General features: G+C 35.8%; 1 protein-coding gene across 6 annotated transcripts in view; it reads left to right on the plus strand.

Annotated features, from left to right (window-relative positions):
• EXOC6 (exocyst complex component 6) overlaps window positions 1-20,618 on the plus strand; it is a 180,080-nt gene that overhangs the window by 99,136 nt on the left and 60,326 nt on the right. For 4 of the 6 annotated variants that reach the window (XM_061162191.1, XM_061162195.1, XM_061162193.1 and 1 more), the window contains 2 exons: window positions 2,955-3,134; window positions 13,548-13,577. In XM_061162191.1, coding sequence (XP_061018174.1) covers window positions 2,955-3,134; window positions 13,548-13,577 — 210 coding nt within the window. Of the gene's footprint in view, window positions 1-2,677; window positions 2,749-2,954; window positions 3,135-13,547; window positions 13,578-20,618 lie in introns of those variants that run through there. The other 2 variants (XM_061162196.1, XM_061162192.1) reach the window with 2 other exon arrangements.

The following is a 20,618-nucleotide window of genomic DNA, read 5'->3' on the forward strand; positions in this document are numbered from 1 at the left end:
TAATGTTTTGTAATATTGATTCTCGTCCTGAATTGTGAGATCCTTGAGGGTGAAAGATGTCTCAGTGTCTTTATACTGCTTTAATTCATAGGACATGATATAAATGATACATTAGGTTAAGTTGTGTTCAAATGTATGTGATTGATAATAGTGAGTGATACTTAGGTCTTTTCTTAGTCAAGATATGAATTTAAATAAGTATTAGGTTTTTCTGTGTGTGTGTGTGTGTGTGTGTGTGTGTGTGTGTGTTTTGCTTTTTGGCCATGATGCTTGGCTGGTGGGATATTAGTTCCCTGACCAGAAGTTGAACCTGCGTCCTCAGCAGTGAAAGCATGGAGTCCCAACCATTGGACCACCAGGGAATTTCCAATAAGTATTAGTTTTGCCAGAAATATCCATTCCATTGTAGTCAGAGAACATACCTTGTATGAGATCAGTCTTTTAAAGCCCCAGTCCCAGCTTTTTGGCACCGGGGATTGTTTTCATGGAAGACAGCTTTTCCATAGGTGGGGATGGGGTGAAGTGGGAGGTGGATGATTTTTAGGTTCACAGCTGTTCACTTCCTGCTAGATGGCCTGGTTGGGGAACTTTGCTTTAAAGATTTGTTTTATGACCTAACATTTGTTCTGTTCTGGATAGTGTCTCATGTTCATTTGAGACTAATGCATGGTCTGCTAATGTTGAATGTTCAATAGATGTCTGTTAGGCCTAGTTGGTTTATATTGTTGTTCAAATCTTCTTTGTCTTCTGCCTGCTCAGATTTGCTGTTGAACTCCTGTGGTGATTTTTTTTGTTTGTTTCATTTATTATATTTTTCAACTACAGAATTTCTCTTAGGTTCTTTATTTTCAAGTAGTTTTTATCTCTTTATAGTTAATTTTGTCAGGTATTGTTCTCATATGTTCCTTTAGTTCTTTGATTATTTTAAAGAGCTGATTTAAAACCTTTGTCTTATAAGTCCAATGTCTCATACTTTCTTGTTTCTCTGTGCAATTGCAAATTTTATTGAAAACTGGACATTTAAAATAATGTAACATGGATGGATCTAGCGATTGTCATACTGAGTGATGTAAGTCAGACACAGATAAATACCATATGATATCGTTTATATGTGAAACCTTAAAAGTAGGTACAAATGAACTTATTTACAAAACAGAAGTAGAATCACAGGGGTGGAAAACAAACTTACGGTTACCAGGGGCTAAGTGGGGGAGAGAGAAACTGGGAGATTGAGACTGACATATTGATTGAGGTTGACAGATGCACACTACAATAGATAACTAACTGGAACCTGCTCTGTGGCGCAGGGAGCTCTACTCAGTACTCTGTAATGGCCTGTATGGGAAAAGAATCTTAAAAAAGAGGGGCTATGTGTGTATAACTGATTCACTTTGCTGTACATCTGAAACTAACACAACATTATATGCCAGTAAAAATTTAAAATAAAGTTGTATTGTGATGTGACAATTCTGATAATCAGATTCTCCTTTCTCCCCAAGGTTTGTTGTTTCTTCCTGGTAGGTGGTTGGTTGTTTCATGACTTTTCTGAATTAATTCTGTAAAGTCTGTGTTTTTTGTCATCCGTGGCCACTGAAGTCTCTTAGCTTAGTGACCAGCTAATGATTGGACACAGATTTCCATAAAAATCTGGAACCAATCAGTCTCCCAGTCTTTTTGAGGGACTCTCTGTATTTATTGGGGCACGCCTTCAGCCATCAGGCATTTGATACCTCTGCGTTAACCTTCACATCCTTTTTGCACAGAACTTCAGGGTCAGCTGTAAATGAGAGCTTAGAGCTTTCTCAGGTCTTTCCGGAGTATGTTCACAGCCCTACACATGTACATAGTCTTCTAGATTCCCAGGAATATGTCAGAGCTTTTCAAAGCCATCTATGGACATTTCATTCCCCAGTTTTTCCTTTTAAGCTTTTTGGTTCGCTTATTGTGTACCCTAGTTGTTATCTGCCACCTAAAGTGTCTGTGATGTTACACAATTGCCTCTAATTGTTTTTAACAAATGCCCCCAGGAAAAAGACTTTTTGCTCCTGACAATCCTGTTTTTAGGTCATGTAGAGACATCTCTGCAAGTGAGATCTTCCAGGGAATTACCAGCTAGGTCAAATAATGATAATTCTCTGGGAATATGGCTTCAAAGGAGTGCCAACTCATTCTGCCCGCACTGTGTTGGCTGAGAGGCCAACACAGATTTGTACCACAGTTGTGGGATATTGATTTTCAAGGATACTGTGAACCTGGAGCTAGGGAGGAAAAGTGGAAATGGGGCACATTAGAACATCACAGAGCTTGTTTCCATACCAAGGTTCAGCAGTTTTTCATAAGTAGATGCTGCTTGAATTGCTGTAGGTTTTGAATTAATTTCCAGACGTCTGGAAAAATGGATCTTTGACAATTTTTGCTAGTTTTCTTGTTGCTTTAATGGATCAGAAAATGTTTGAGTATTCTTACTCTGCTCTTTTTTGTCACTCCATTTCTTTTATCTTCTTTTGAGAAGTTAACTGTTTTGGGAGCAGTGGTGGGGGGAGCTCTTCTGCTCAAAACACCAATAATGATTTCATTTCTTACGTGATAGTCCAACTTAATTTCCCTCCCTGAGTCAGTGGATAGAAGTCGTTTGCATTCTTGACAACTTTTGTTTTCCGTTTCTGTTTCTCCCAAGGGTCTTAGAGCTGTGAGAACAGTTCAGAATTGATAACTAATAAGTTATCCTACCAAACAAAGACAAAAAAGGTAAAGGTGAGGTTGGGGAAAAGAAGTGATGTCAAATAGAGTATTTTTAACCGGAAATCCTACAGTTTTGTTGGATTTTGAATAAATGTTTAAAATGTTAAACCAAAGAAATATAAAAAATAAAATTTGGAATTTTAAGAAAACTTGTTTTTTTTACCTGATTCTGTAACTTGTTTTTTACTTTTTGTTTTGTTGTATCCGGTCAGGATGCCCGACATGCAGCAGAGGGAGAAATATATACCAAGCTTAATCAAAAAATTGATGAATTTGTTCAGCTTGCTGATTATGACTGGACAATGTCTGAGCCAGATGGAAGAGCTAGTGGTTATTTAATGGATCTTATTAATTTTTTGAGAAGCATCTTTCAAGTGTTTACTCATTTGCCTGTAAGTATAAAAAATGTCAAAAAATTGTTATAATTTTGCTTACTCAAATATATTTAGAATTCAGTTTTAGTTGGAGGCTTACTTGTTTAAACCACTTCCTAGCTTGAATGTTTCCTTTTCTGTAAACCAATTTGTGAAAAATGTTAATTTAGCTATTGTTTTTATTGAGTTAAAATTGGTACATAACATCATATAAATTTCAGGTGTATAACATTATAAATTGGTATTTGTGAACACTACAGTGACCACTATCATAAATCTAGTTACCATCTACTTCACCCTCCCCCAGCTCCTAACCCTCTGGTAACCACTAGTCTGTTCTGTGTATCTATGAGTTTGTTTTTGTTTTGTTTGATTCTACATGAAAGTGAAATCCTATGTTATTTGTCTTTCTCAGTCTGACTTATTTCACTTAGCATAATACCCTCCTGGTCCATCCATGTTGTCGCAAATGGCAAGATTTCCTTCCCTTTTTTATAGCTATATAGCATTCTCTTGTATATACATATATATATATGGCACATTTTCATTATCCATTCATGGACACTTAGGTTGTTCTCATATCTTGGCTATTGTAAATTATGCTTCAGTGATCATAGTGGTGTATATCCTTTCAAATTAGTAATTTTCCTTTTTTTCAAATAAATATACACAGCTGAAACAGCTAGATCATATGGCAGTACTACTCTTAATTTTTTGAGGAATCTCCATATTGTTTTCCATAGTGGTTACACCAGTTTACATTCTCACCAACAGCATATGAGGGTTCCCTTTTCTCCACATTCTCTCCAATACTTATTATTTGTTTTTTTTTTTTTTTTTTAAATAATAGCCATTCTAACAGATGCGAGGTGATACCTCATTGAAGTTTTGATTTGCATTTTCCTCATGGTTAGTGATGTTGAACATCTTTTCATGTGCCTCCTGGCCATCTGTATGGCCAGCAAAATGGCTTTAGAAAAATGGCTCTTCAGATCTTCTGCCCAGTTTTTGAGTTGTTTGGTTTTTTATTGTTGAATTATGTGAGTTCATTATACAGCTTGGATATTAACTGCTATTGTATATGATTTGCAAAAATCTCTTCCTATTTGGTGGGTTGCTTTTTCATTTGTTGATGGTTTCCTTCACCATGCAGAAAATGTTTTTTAGTTTCATGGAGTCCCGTTTGTTTATTTTTGCTTTCGTTTCTCTCACCTTTGGAGTCAGATCTAAAAAAACATGGCTAAGGCCAATGTCAGGGAGGTTACCTCCTATGTTTTCTTATAGGAACTTTATAATTTCAAGTCTTTTTAAAGTTTTTTTATTTATATATTTTTGGTTGTGCTGAGTCTTTGTTGTTGCTCATTGGCTTTCTCTAGCTGCCATGAGTGGGGGCTACTCTTCCTTGTGGTACGCAGGCTTCTCATTGAGGTGGCTTCTTTTGTTGTGGAGCATAGGCTCTAGGCACTCAGGCTTTAGTAGTTGTGACACATGGGCTCAGTAGTTGTGGCTCATGGGATCTAGAGTGTGGGCTCAGTAGTTGTGGTGTACGGGCTGTAGTTGCTCTGTGGCATTTGGAATCTTCCCACTAGAGATCAAACCTGTGTCCCCTGTATTGGCAGACAGACTCCCATCCACTGTACCACTAGGGAAGTCCAGTTTCAAGTTTTTAATCGATTTAATTTTTATGTATAGTATATGATAGTGGTCTGGTTTCATATTTTTGTGTGTGGCTGCCCAGTTTTCCCAACCCTGTTTATTGAAGAGCTTCTCCTTTCCCCATTGTATGTTCTTGGCTTCTTTGCTGTAAATTAGTTGTCCATGTATGTGTGGGTTTATTCCTGGACTCTCTGTTTTGTTCCACTGTTCTGTGTGTCTATTTTTATACCAATGCCATGTTTTTATTAGCATGGCTTTGTCGTATAGTTTGAAATCAGGAATCAAGATACCTCTTTAGTCAATTGGTTGAAACTTTAATTTGTTTTACTTTTTAAGCCAGATAACTTACAACTCACTTCCCACCAAAGCCAAAACAAACCCCCAAAACTGACAACATATTCTTAACTAGAAATAAACTCTGATAGCAGTTTTCATGAAACTACTTCAATATGATCAGTGACTTTTCTTTTAGAAAAGGCCAAGAAATTATTGGATATTTGTAGACCAGAGACTAAAAGTAAAATAGGAGCATTGCTCCATCCTATTATGTAGTCATGAACATTTACATCTGGAATAATCTGTTGATGAAATGTTTCTTAGGAAGATATGACAGGGACATTTGAGTGTGAGTAGGCTGAAACACTGGATTCTTCCTGTGAGGGATGCAAAGGGAATTCCCTGGTAATCCAGTGGTTAAGAGTCCAGGCTTTCGCTGCCGGGGGCCCCAGTTCAATCACTGGTTGAGGAACTAAGATCCCACAAGACTAGTGGCACTACCAAAGGAAGAGAAAGAAAGGCAAGACCAAACAGATGATGGTGGGATGCACATTTTCTCACTAGGTGTACTCTAAACTAACAGAGCTAGTGTTAAAGTGTGAATGGAGTAGTTTTGTACAAAAGAAGTGGGGGGAAATTTTGACGTTTTTAATGTCATAATAAGATATAGGTGGACACAAAAAAGTTAAATCTGAAGCCTACCCAACTGCCTCTAACCATCTCCTTGTTTAAAATGAAAAGAAAAAAAAGATGTTATTCTCCCCATCTCTTTCTCTATCAAAGGGCCAGTTAGAATATTTGAAGGAATTGCTTAAAAATAGAAGAACTTCAAAAAAAAAAAAAAATAGAAGAACTTCTTAAAGAGATTTTTGTAGTGGATCTGTGCCAAAGAGCTTTTAGAAGCTTTTCCAGGGTTGATACTATATTCCTCACTATTGTTCTTGAGTTGAAAAAGGGAACCTGTGTATTATATATATAATTTTAGTACCACCTCCCTAGTAGCTCAGTTGGTAAAGGATCTGCCTGCAATGTGGACCTGGGTTCAATCCCTGAGTCAGGAAGATCCCCTGGGGAAGGGAATGGCATCCCACTCCAGTATTCTTGCCTGGCGAATCCCATGGACAGAGGAGCCTGGTGGGCTATGCAGTATATGAGGTCACAAAAAGTCAGACACGACTGAGCAACTAAACGCGTTACAGCAATTTCAAAAAAGTGTGCATTAAATAATTATTGAATTAATTTGAATTCACCTTGTCAGTATATATCTCTGTCCTTCCAGCCAAATCCAGTTCTCACAAGTAAATACATTGCTCATGTGTGCACATATACACAGATATACATATACACAGATATATATCATGTTTCTGTGTTGCAATGTGTGCTTCACAGGTTGACATGAGATGATGGGTAAGGATTTTGTGCCTAGCTCAGGTAAGGTTAAGAGAGATTATATATTAGAAAGGTTTGGGGTAAATGCCTTACCTCACGTGGCTGACATCTAGAGGGAAATCCTGCTTTTTCATAGGACATATTCTGCTGACATTTAGAATGACAGACTTCTGTCACTCACCTGATCTATTACAATATTTTGTATAGTTTTAGGTGAGTGTGTGCCATTTTGGATTTTTATGTCATCTAACATGGGTTTTTCTGCAAGGAAAGTTCACTTTTATAAAATGTAGACCAACAAATTCAACAACAGCAATATATAGGACATGAGAAAATAAGAAAATTATGTTTTATAGTTAGGAAAAGAAAAAATGGTACTAATAACAGTATATTCTTATTCAAGGGATGAACTGAAAGCATAATTCTGAAGCAAAAATATTAAGTTGTTGACTATGGTAAATTCTAGCAAGATTGATTATTATGGCTGAGTATATTAATTCTCTGAAATGCTGAAATTATATAAGATATTCAGTTTGTGTTCTTTCAAGCAAAGAACAGTGTTATTAAATGCATTATTTTTCTAAGCAATATATGGCGATGTATAAGCTACCATTTTAATTTAAATGGTTTAAGCTAAAAATAATTCCTAATCTTCAGGTTACCTTTGGATCCAGATAGAGAGAGGGCCCAGTTTTGGACTCTTTCAAACTAAAAGAATCTTCAGAAGGTATTTGTTCATCACAATCAGTCAGTCCCAAGTCAACCAGCTTAGGTAGAATTAGTTATCCATGAAAAATTATGTGGGGGAGCTGGCTCTGGCTCCATGATTCTTGATTTTGACAGGGTTAATTAACAGTGCCATGAGTTAGAGTCAATGGGAGCTGTGAAACCAAGGGTCACTCTTTCAAATAGTGCAAGTATTGTCCAGTATTGCAAGTAATTGGACAGACAAGTAGATCCAATAGGTTAAAGATGACTGTCTCGCCCCATCCCTAAAATGTACCTAACACTGTCAGTTTAAAAGCTCCATTCTTAACTTCACTGCATATTTACTTCTTGTCAGTCCCTATGATTGTTGCAAAAGATTATTTTCCCCATCAAAGAGAGTCATGACTTGTAGTTGCTGACCACATTGCCTAGTAAAGGTTTCATTGGTTCTAGAAAAGTTATAATCCACCTGATAGGATTTTTTTCTCTCCTCACAGGGTATGAGAACAATAGAACTTAATGGATGATAATGGTTTTGGTGGAGCCCAGAGAAAGAACTTTATTGTTTTTCTCTTTTCTACTACACTGTGGTTGTGGTAGGAAGCTGCAGAATTTGGAAGGTCACCAATAATGTCTACTTTAAATGCCTCCAGTCTCTATGGTTGAATGGGTGAGAGAACTGGTATATTACTTTCCTCACCTGTTTCTCTTAAGAGTTAGCCAGCAAGCCTATGCAGAGGACAAAAAGTAAAGATTTGCCTTGCTTCCATGTTAGGAAGCATTTCCCTGTGCCGTAGCAGAGAAGCCAGGCTCTCTGCTGGCCACAGGAATTAACAGTAACTTAAAAAGCAGTATTTATAATAATGACAGGTATTTCCCCACACCCAGAATGTTAAACTGCCCTGTCAAATATATTATCTGTCTTCAGGAAACTTACCATTTAATGACTCAGAGTTAAGCCCACTTACATGTTACTATTCTTAGGGACCAGAGTGATGAAGGGAAGAGAGCACAGGGTGGTCTTTAGAATTAGAACGACTTATGTTTAAACCTGAGATTTTTAACTTCCTGGCTGTGGAATCCTGGCAAGTTGCTTAACTTCTCTGAACTCCTTTACTTCTGCAAAATAGACATAATCCATTTTTCCCATAGGACTTCAGTTCAGTTCCGTTCAGTTCAGTCGCTCAGTTGTGTCCGACTCTTTGCGACCCCATGAACCGCAGCATACCAGGCTTCCCTGTCCATTACCAACTCCAGGAGCCCACCCAAACTCATGTCCTTTGAGTTAGTGATACAATCCAACCATGTCATCCTCTGTCGTCCCCTTCTCCTCCTGCCCTCAATCTTTCCCAGCATCAGGGTCTTTTCAAATGAGTCAGCTCTTCGCATCAGGTGGCCAAAGTATTGGAGTTTCAGCTTCAACACAGTCACCCATAGCACTGTCAGAGGATGAAATAAAATCATGTGTAGAATAGTTGGCTGGCAGGGTGCTTGACATAAAGTAGCCCCTATTAATAAATATTTTATCTTTCCTTCTCCTTTCTTCCTCTGTTGTTTTAAGGCCTTTTATAGTATTAGTTTTCAGTATCGTTACACTTTTTTTTTTCTTGTATTTATGCCTATATTTTTGGCTTGTATTATTTAGTTTTGAGTTCTGTGCTTTTGCATTATATAACCATTTTTAAAACTTCTTCATTAATTATTAAAGATACTTACTGTAAAGTATATTTATTTGAATCATTGTTACAGCTTGACTGCAGTGCTTACAGTGGCTGATGGTCAGATGCTGCCTAATGTCAGTGAAGTGTGATTATTGTATGATATAAATATTATTTTATCCTCAAATCAGTGCTCTTGAAATCAGCAATGTTTACTGTTTCAAATGTGTAAGTGAACTTTCTTGTTTCTGATAAATTTTTCCTGACAGTTAAAAACTATTGCTCAGTATAGAGGAAAATTAAAAAAAAGTTATCTTCTGTTATCTTTTAAAAGGAAAATTACTGTTAACATTTTGACATGTGTTCTGCAAGTCATCTTTTTCTAATGCATTTGTAACACTTATTTTTAAGCCTAACTTATAAGCAAGCTTTGTGTTTTTTAAATAAGAATTTATATTAGCTAGAAAATTTGAAAACCATTCAATTTTGAATTTTAAAACCATTCATTGTTAAATTTTTTAAAGCATTCAGCATTCATTCACCACTTATAAGCCTATAAATACAAGATATTGTTGAGCAGCTTGCAGTTATTTAGTAATTCATGACTGCCAAGTGGAACTCAGTAATCTTTTACTGTGAATACAGTACCACCTAAAGACCCATCAGTGATCTACTGGAAACGATAGTTACCATTTCTTTCTTTCATATATGCTAGTGATGTGTTTGTTAAAATAAAAATGTTTTATTGATTTACACCACTAAGGGATATGTGTAAATGATGAGCCTGGTGCCACTAACTTTTTAATTTGCACTTTTAATTTCCACAAATAGTTTAAAAAACATTATGATTTCTGTAAGTGAGAAATAAGGATGTATATCCAGTGAACGAAGGTGCATGATTTAGATAGAAATGGATAGTGTCTAACTTTTAAAACCATACACTTAAGAATTTTTTTCTGGAGATGCGGTACTATATTGAAAATCCTGAGATTCACGGTCTAGGCCTGATTATTCCAATTAACCAACATTATGTAAGTTGACAAATCATTCAGACTCTGAATTAATTTGCTAATTAATATATTTTATTTCATAGAACTAAAAATGAAGGTTGTTTTTTAAAAAATATTTTAAAAATAAAGGTTATTTTTAAAATTTGCTTCAGTTAATATGTATACATGGTAATAAGTCAGGTATCCCAGAAGACTTTGGGATGGAAAATAGCCTTCCCATCTCTCCTAACCCCAGACTACCATTTCACCATGTGTTTTCATTTCTTCTGGTGGTTATCTTAAAAAGAGAATGTCTTGTGAGTCCCTACTATGAAAGATAAGGCGCATGTATTCAATAGCGACTTCTCACTTCATCCTTTTTCTTCAGTTTGATGTTTTATTTATGTTTATCGTTTCTTTATATAAAAGTTATACTCCTATTTTTTGTTCCTTTTTTTTAGTCAGTATCTTAATTCACTTCTATGTAAGATAAAGACAGTAGCCTCCCTACCCTTCACTCTGTCAGTTCTTCATCTGATGTTTTCTGACTGCTGCAGAGGCCTCTGTCTCTGCTTTGTACCAGTTGCTCTCTAGAATTGCTGTATAGCTGTTTACCTGGGACTTTCTTTCTCTGATCCTCCAGAGTTGGAAACTGTTTCATGGATTTCAAGTGTTTTTAGTACTTCACTGGTTGGTTTTGCTAAACTGCCACAGTAGCTTTCTCCTATTGAAGTCCTTGCATATCATGAAATACCTTCCCTGTCCTTGTGTTTGATTGATAGTTTAGTAATTCTAGGTTGAATAGTTTTTCTCTGACAATTTTTGTTGCATTCCTCCATTGTCTTTTGGCATCCAGGTTTTAGGATCTATTTTTTATTCTTTAATATTCTAAATGTCATGATAATGTGTGGAGATGTAAGCTTTTATTTCGTTTACTTAGCTCTTTATTCAATGGCCCCTTCCTGTCAAAGGGGAAGTTCAGCACAGGAAACTTCTCTTTTATTATTTTTTAGATCATTTTTTTCCCTCCACTTTTCTGTTCTCTCTTTCTTGGACTCTCATTAACTAGATGTTAGAGTTCCTAGACTGATCTTCTTTATCTTTTATCTTTTCCTTCATTTCCTATCTCTTTTTTTGTTCTCTGTTTTGGGAGGATTTCTCAATTTTATTTTCAGTCCATCTAGAGAATATTTTACTAGTTATATTTTAATTTTTAAGGAATCACTTTGTTTTAAAAGTGTTCTTTTCTCATAGAATACTGTTCTCTCTTTTTAAAAAATGTATATATTATCTTTCAAATCTCCCTGAGGTGTTAGAGGTTTTTTTTTTTTTTAATTAATTAATTTAATTGGCTGCGCGGCCTCTTTAGTTGCAGCACGTGGGATCTAGTTCCCTGACTAGGGATTGAACCTGGACCCCCTGAATTGGGAACACAGTGCCTTAGCCACTGGACCACCAGGGAAGTCCCTGGAGGGTTTTTTTAAAAGATATTTTCTGTTTCTTGAATTATCTATGTTACTCTTGAATAGGTTTTTTCTTTCTTTGTTTTTCTCATTCTCTTTTAACAAAGAATGCCCGAAATGCTGATTTGCATTTACTCTGCTACTGTATAAATACCCTGTTTTTTGATAGATTTTTTTTTCCCCCTTAGTTAGGAATCTGACTGGAAATTTTTTTAAATTTGGGAGACACTTTGCCTAGGATTCTTAACCTTAGAGTGAGCAGGTATAGAGCTATCCATGAGATTGTGGTTTCCTTTCTTTAGGGCTGACTTCATGGATGTGTAACATGTGCTATGGCACGGGGTCCTGAGTTTAGAAGGGTTCTGCACGTGCTTTGGTGCTTTGCTGGCGTCTTGAAATTCTTAAAGATTTTTGGACAAGGGACCCCACATTTTCATTTTGCACTGAGCTCCACAAATTCTGTAGCCATCACTGCTCTTTCCATTGTCACAACACCCCCCTTCCTCCTTCCTGCTCTTTTTTTTTTTCCTACCTACACCTGGAGTCTCACCTCTCCCTCTAAAGTTTCTCTCACTATGGAAAAATGCTTGTGCTCTGTAGTTAGGGGATCACTGGCACGCTTGTTCTAGAAATCTTTAGTTACTTACCCTGTTTCCCATCGCATTTCTGGTATCTCTCCTCTCTCACATGCACAACTGGACCTCTAATACACAGCTGGCTCCCAACTCCACTGTAGTTCCCCTAGTAGCATGTAATGGGCAGTTGCTTTCTCTTCTCTATTTAATCTGTTTTCTGGTGGTTAAGGTGTTAAGACTCTGCACTTCTAGTGCAGGGGGCACAGGTTTGATCCCTGGTTGGGGAACTAAGATCCCACATGTCTTGTGGCATGGCCAAAATAAATAAATAAATAAACATTTTTAAAAAATTTTGTTTTCTGTCTTCTAGAAGGTATCCCTTAATGAATTCCCCTACATGCCTTCATTTTCTGTGTTGTTAAACATTTTATTCCTGTTTTGTAATTCTGGGCTTCTTGTATCACTTGTATCTCAGGATCAGTGGGAAGCAAATGCATTAACTTAGTCTACCGTCTTGATTTTGAACAACTTCTTTCCTTCTCTTTGAAGTGAAAGGATTGGATGCGATCACCTCGAAGGTCCCCATATATAAAATTTATTATTAAGTGTCACACAGGTGTAAAGTCCTAACTTAAACTTAGATTTGTTCATTCTGGCACCTTATTTTCTTTTTTAGTTTTTCTCTTTTATGTTCTTTGTCCTTTGGTTCATACTTTTTCCCTGAATTAAATATATAGATGTACATGTCCTTTGATTTCACTGGAAACTGTAGAGGAGACTTTTAATAGTCAGGAGTACAATCACAGGCTTTAATTACCCTATCTTTTATGTGATACCAGAAAGAATTATATTAAAAATACAAAAATTATATTTTTTAAATTGTTACATAAGCAGCTTTGAATGCATTTTAGTGATTATCAAATGAAAACATGACCATATATTTATTGTATACATATATGCTGACAAATTACTTTTTTCTTATTTCAATATTAATCCTTAAATATATAATGATAATGAATAATATTGATCTGATGACTTATTGACTGTAACATAAAAATTGTATAATGTGAGCAATGATAGAAGCATCACAAGTCCTGTGACTTACATGGTGTTCATGTTCATATGTTAAATGTTGTTGACTGACTTTTATTGACTACATTACAGAATTTTAGCTAAATTTCATCTTGGCTTTATGACTTTTATATCTCACATACAATTATATACCTTTTACACAATTTGAAAGATTTTGGGAAAAAAATAGTTGAATAAAATAACTGTTGTGATGAGATTTTGCTAATCCAAACAAAATTTTTTTAGAAGTTAAATCTAGAAAGGACCTAGAGGTTACCTAGAGTGTAGTCTTCCAGAAGAATGAATTGTCTGGATAACACAGCTGCCAACCCACTGCTTACTGTGGGTAATTAAAATAATCTACCTGGCTAGTTCAATGTCTTCCTCCATTTCTGCTTGTGGTTTCTCCTTTACTCCTTGTGTGTTTGGTAAAAAGGATAACTTCCCCTATGCAGGGCCGCCTTCAGTTCAGGCTAGATCAGATATTCAGGTGTCACTAATAAGTAGATTTTGAGTTTCAAATTATAACAACAGAGAGTCAGCTGGCTTGTGTATGGTGTAATTTTTTACTGCTTTAACCACCACTTCTGTTGATATCGGAATACATTTTCCTTTTTTATGATTGCCTGTTTGACTTCCTTCTCAGACTAACAGCAGTGATCATGCAGCCATGTCGGTAAGTAGATACAAGCTCAAGCTAGCATGCGAATTAGAAAACAATGAACTTCCTGCAGGCTTATTTTTCTCTGCTTAGGTGCTTATGGAAAATTTTAATTGTTTTGGCAGTGTTCTTTGTAGTTTTTGTGGAAGCCAAAGTTTGAAGATAATAACTAGTTGTTTTGGTGAAGCAATCAAGATTCTCTGAGACTTGATTGTGAAAGTTAATATGCATCTGTGGTGAGCGCAGTGCTTTGGGGATATCTCTCTGTGGTCATCTCAGGCATGACAGGCCATGCTTGAGATATTTTCCTTATCTACAAATGAGTTCAGTAGTTCAATAAGAATATATACTCTAGAGATTTTTGTGAGGGTTAAATGAGGTAGTATGCATGAGATGTTCAGAAAAGTGCCTTGCATAAAATGAACACTCAAAACATATTAGTTGTTATATTTGTTTGTAAGATTATTTGTTCTTTTCCTGAATGCTTTTTCTCTACAACACTTATCCCAGACTCTACTTGTAGAAATCTTAGTGCATAACACAGTATAGCTCATGACCCAATTCAAATGTTTCTTTTTCACCCCAAGCCCAATAGTGTTCATTGCCTTCCTCAGCACCTACTCTTTTTTAGTGGCTTTGTCACATTTTGCTCTTTATTGTATTTGTTCATCCTTTTCACCTCCAGTTACAAGCTCTTGAGAGCCGAAATAAGAACTCAAATGTTGTCTGAGTATAGATATTGAAAAATATTCTTATTTTTGAAAAAATATCATCTAGCATTTGAAATTTAAATGTTCCTAACCTACGTTTTGTCCTTTCTGTTCTTATTTCTATTGTCAAAGTTCAAATTTTGATTATCGTTAATTGTCTCCTAATTCGTCTCTGCCAATAGTCTCTCATTACTTCTGTTCATCCTACATATCAAAGCCAGATAATCCTTTTCAAAGCACATTTTAATTTCATTTTCTTTATTCAAATATTTCAAGATCTCTCACTTATCTACTGAATTAAGTGAAAATTCCATAGGCTAACAAATAAATGACCTTAGTCTCTTTCTGATACATTTCTGACCATGATTTAACCTGGGCATTTAAAGTGCAAAATTCACTCTGCCCTGCATCTAGCTTGAGTTTTCTACCTTGTCTTCATTTATAACTGTAAAAATTTTGAATCTCTTCCAAGAGCCATCTTTAATGCTACCTCTTTCATGAAGCTTTTACTGAGTCTACTTAACCTTATGTTGATACTTTGTCCCACTTTTATGGTACTTATTTATATTTTGTCTTGAACTATGATTGTAGACTTTCCTTCTTTCTACTCGCAGAATTTAATGTCATTATGTCAGGAACTATATCTACTCATCATGGTGTCTTCTATAGTACCTAAACACTGTCTTAGGTAGAGGAAGTGCTTTGTAAGTACTTTTAAAGTTAATATGAGAGGAATAGTGAATAACTAGACTGTTATAAAGATAATTTTCTTGTATGTTGAAAAAGTATGAAAAGTATACTGCAGGGAGTTCCCTGGTGGCCTAGGGGTTAGGATTCCAGGCTTTCACTGCCAGTCCCTGGGTTCAGTCTCTGGTCGGGGAACTGAGAATCCTGCAAGCTGTGTGGTGTGACCAAGAAAAAAAAGTATACTGTAAAAATCGAAGTTTTGAATCAAGAAATTTGTTTGTCAAATATAGAATACTTTCTAGTTTTGAAGAGAAAGTTTACAGTCTTATTTGCAGACAGGAATTTAGAAAATATCTGTGTGAATGTGATATAGTAAAGATGGTATCAGTACCATCAGATGAGTAGAAATATTTGCATGGTTACTCGTTCCTTATACACCTCCTTAAAAGGATAATATAATAACTCAGATCACCACTCTCTAGATACAGCTATAAATGTTGAATAGTGATTAAAATGAACCTATAGTATGAAAATAACTTGCAAATTCCCAACACTAAGGACTAACACTTTGACAAGAGACAGACCCTCAAGCTTTCACTTGACCTTTTTGCTCATTTAATAAATGTTCAGTTCATTTCAATAAATGTAGTAGTTGTTAAGTACCTGTTAAGCGTGCTTACAGATTTCCTGCAGATAGACCATATGCATATTCAGAATACAGAAATGATACTAACCTTGCTATCCAAAAAAAAAAAAGAACCTCAGATTATTTCTTGTCCTGTATTTAAGGACGGATAGATTTGGGGATCAGTTTTAGATAAATGTGAGTGAATAATTTAGAAAGATTTGGCACTTGAATGTCCAGTGTTTTAAAAAAGTTACTTATTTGAAATAGTTCTTTCTATGGTGATAAGCGAGGTATTTCTATGATACATTTTGATACTTATTTCCATAGTTTATAATAAGTTACTTACAAGTACACAAAAATCAACAAGAGCAAACCACTGACAGTATATCAGTGCAATGGAGAAAGTTAGGGAACTTTGAGAGAAAACATAAATGAAAAAGTTGAAAGCAATCAAGGTCCAGTGTTAGTAATAGAATTTCTATTTTTTCTTAAGCTTTTTCATAATGTAATAAAACTGTTAAGTGATTTCCACTGTTGGAAGTTAATTGCAAAAAAATCTTGCTTTTTAGTTGAAAGTGAACATACTTGAATTTTATAACTCTAATCCTTTTGGGTATTAAGTTGATGTCTCTATTAGCTAAATACTGACTAATCTTGGTGAGAAATTTGATTTCATAAGTTTGTAAGCCTTATGTGTGTATGTATCGCACAGCATACTTAAATAGTTCCCTGCTGTCAAAGGTTGTAGAAAACAGTATTTTGAATTGCTTTTAATGAGGGCATAGTTGGAAGAAATAGTGGTATTAATAACAAAGGGCTTTTAGCACGAGAATTTTGATAGGAAATCAGTGGATTAGGGGAGAAGTACAAGACCAACCTGTAAGTAACAGATTAAGGAGACATAAATGAAAATAAAGTGGACTCTATATACACACACAGAGTATTAGTACATACATGTATATGCACACTTACAAATAACCTTTTACTTCACTCTCTAGTGGCTATAGATGAAACAGACTATATAATTGATGCAAGCTTTATGAGCAAAGGATCATTTTTAACAGGAAGATTCAGTATCAAAAACAGATGAAAACATACCATCTAGCAGTTTCACTACCAGATGGCAACAGAATTTGTGTTCGTAAGGGTACTTGAGTTTTTGCAAATAGGGGTAAGTTCTAGGAATGCAAATAGTATCTTTCCTTGTAACCTGTATTACACAATAGAAAGAAAAAAATAGAAGATAGTTCTCTCCACATACCACCCCCCACCAGCGTTAAGTAGGCCAAGGATGGGGGGAGAAAAGAGTCTAAAATATGTGGATAAGAGATTGTTTGAGTTGGAATTATGTTTATTATGAGCAGATAAAGAAAGTGAAAAAGACATCAGATCCCCTGAAGTGAAAGAAAGGAGATGGTAGGGAAAGATGTTGGAGTCAGAAGTTTCCTGTGCAAGCCACGATCTGGTGATGCTCAAGAACCTGTATTTTTTTTTCCCCCTGTATAGAACAGACAGGAATGGATAAGGATGAGGATAAAAGAGATTATACTTTGCAGAGTGAAGTCCCAACAGAAGCGCAAGTTTAGATGAATATTACATATATATGCAACAACTTAATCACTTCCTTTTCTTTCATTCAGGAGACTAGGCATTGTAAGGAAGCTGTTTTAAACTTTCTGCCTCTGATGAAAATTGGTCTGGTAGCTGGTAATAGCATTGAGATTTAAAGCCTTTGTTTGGAAACAAGGAGGCAGTTGACAAAGACCTACTGTAGATGTCTATAAGGACTTATTTTTCACTCTCAGAATATTGTTGAATGTCATTTGCAAAATTGTTTTTAGAAAAAAAGTGCTTAGTAGATGACTTACCTTGTTTGCCCCCTCCTCCCATAATGAATTTTGTTCTGTTTTAATATGTATCCTTCCCTCACAGGGTACATTTCCCTGAATAGTTTAAACTCCTCTTCCAGGTACTCCCTCAACTGAAAGTGACTAATAGTATCTACCCCAACCGCATTCCCACAATCTAGGATTTAGCCCAATGAAATTACCTGTTCAAAAAATCCTTAATATTCTAGATGAGTATATCCTAAACCTTTGAGAATTCCAAAATTTGAGAATATGGCTGTGCCATGTAAGTTCTTTCAGAAAACACTGTAAGATACAGTTGAAAACTGTAGATCTTAACGAGAGTTACTTTATGCATGTCAACTAACAGAAGACAGCTAAGCCAGATTGACTTGGGGAGGTTGGGACTTTGACTGTATTCAGTCTCTGAGTAGTTCCTCCCTGCCCACAACCCATTTCACAGAGTACCTAACTCAAATGTCAGTCTCAGCAAATGAAGCCCTACTTGTACTGAACTCTCAGAGTCATCATTAAAAGGTTGAAATCTAGATATAAATGCCTTGGATGACAAAGGCCTACTCTGTGTTATGTTTACATATGTATGGCTATGTTTATAATATCATTGGGCTTCCCCAAGTGGCTCAGATAGTAAAGAATCTGCCTGCAATGCAGGGGACCTGAGTTTGATCTCTGGTTGGAGAAGATCCCTGGAGAAGGGAATGGCTCCTCACTCCAGTATTTTGCCTGGAGAATTCCATGAACAGAGGAGCCTGGTGGGCTGCAGTCCCTAGGGTCGCAAACAGTCGGACATGATGAGTGACTAACACTTGCTTACTTAGCCTCCAACCTGTATATATTAATAAGAGAGAGTCAGCTTGGGTGACATTTTTCCATTTTACTAATGATCATGTGGAAACAGTCTATACTCTTCTAACTTGTTAGTGATTCTGACAACTTCTTTGCAAATTTTAAGTTGTACTGGGGTTGTAAAATACTAGTTTTTAATGATTATATAGTCCTAATACTCTGAGGTGGGTGCTTATGTAAAAAAAAATGAGGCTCTGACTCTGCTATGACAGAGTTGTTGTTTTAATAACAGTTCTTGGATATTTCAGTTTTTCACGCTTAATTCCTGTGGCTTGACCATAGTATTCAGTCACATGTGGAAGTTTACAGCTTGTCTTAAGCTTCTCTTGCATTTCTTACATTTGCCAAGGGAAAAGGTATTAGGGCCTTGATATTTTATTGCTTCCCTATTTAAACATGTACCTAATTGCCCAATTTGCTGTTATCGAGTGAATTTAGGAGGTAGGAAATATCTCTGTCTGTTCCTACACAGCACAGACTAGCTTCCTCTTCATGCTACCTTGGACAAAAGTATGTTTAATCTAGATTTCTGGTATAATCAGTAGCTTCGAAACCTTGACCTCTTCTAGACGTCACTGCCCTACTTGTCCTTGCATTCTCTTTCTGCTTATTAAAGTTAAGAGAAGTTTGAAGATATCATGGGACTGCCGTGACAGCAGCAGTGATATTTGCAGGAAGCTAAAAATCTGAGTGCTATATGTCATCTAAGACCATGTTCAAAAGATTGTTCTTCTTAAAGGAGGAAAAGGCCACCAAAGTTTGATGAGATCTGTGGTTGGGATGGGGCTCCCCTAGTGGCTCAGTGGTAAAGACCCCACCTGTGAGTGTAGACGACTGAAGAGATGCGCCTTCCATCCCTGGGTCAGGAAGATCCCCTGGGAGAGGGCGTGGCAACCCACTCCAGTATTCTTGCCTGGAAAATCCCTTGGACAGAGGAGCCAAGCAGGCTACAGTCCATAGGGTCGCAAAGCGTTGGACACCACACACACACACACACACACACACACACACACACACACACAGTTGGGATAAGGAAGTTAGGACACACACACACACACACACACACACACACACACACAGTTGGGATAAGGAAGTTAGGATAAGGCATGAAATAGACATGTGCCATATATTATAAGTGTCCTGAAGTTTCCCCAGTTTGGGGAATTTTTTTTCCCAACTTTAAGATATTTCTGTTCTTTTTAATCTGTGTGTGTGTTTGTGAATGTGCATGTTTGTGTGTCCCAAGAGCAATACTTTATGTTATGTCTCATATAGTTATGGTTGAGAATTGTTAAAAGAAGAAAAGCCTGAGAAGAGAAAGGGAATTCATAATTGACTATGGGAATTGTGGTTAACTGATGTGATTACCAGTTCTTTGGGGACTAGAGCTCCTTAAATGCAAACAGGAAGAGTATGAGAGGAATATAGAAATGTAAAGGAGGTATTTTGGAGAATGTTAGGGACATTAGAGTAAGTATATTTTGGTAGACCTATGAATTTTGGGGGCATAATCTCAAAACTGTTTTCAAGATTGTATTAAAGTTATTTTTAAAACTTGCTAAAGAAATTCATCTTAATATTTAAACCTTTAAACATACATTCTATATTATTGGGAATCAGAGACATTTCAGTATTATACCATGTGTTCAGCCAGAAAATAGATTAAAACCTTACTAGATGATGGAATCTTTGTGTATTTGTGAAGTCATCTTGGGGAAATTTTCATGTTTTAGATATGTTTTTTCCAGATTGAATAACATTTTTATGTTTGCGTAGAAGTACATTTAAGTAGTTTCATATAATGAAATTTAAATTAGTGAATCTTATGTAAAATAGAAAGAATTATAATAGATTTCTTAGATTAAGATGTCTATTTTTCAACTTGGCATCATTTTTCTATAAGAATTCATTTCTGGTTTTAGTGTTGGATACTCCATATTTGATGAAAGACCTCACTGTTTTGGACTATGTGTTTTAAAAGGCTAAAAATTGTGGTTCTTTACGAGACTGACCAATTCATCAAAATATTTCCTTTCTTCTTTCGTCTTCCCTCTGAAAAGGCTGTTTTGTATCTCATAACTGAAATTCACATTGCAAATTGAGAGGCAGTAAGTTTGAATACTATAGTAGTATTTTGCTGTTTTTATTTAAATAACTTTAAAAGTCACATAGAATCAGAATTAATAAATTTGTTTATCAATGTTAGATTTAATATTCAAATTGACCATGATTTTATTCAAGTTTTAAAGTTTTTCCTGACAAGAGTTACATAACTTTTCAAAACAAAACCTATCAACTTAAAGAATAATAAATATAG

The sequence above is a fragment of the Dama dama genome, chromosome 15 (genome assembly GCF_033118175.1).
Source record: "Dama dama isolate Ldn47 chromosome 15, ASM3311817v1, whole genome shotgun sequence".
NCBI classification, from domain to species: Eukaryota; Metazoa; Chordata; class Mammalia; order Artiodactyla; family Cervidae; genus Dama; species Dama dama.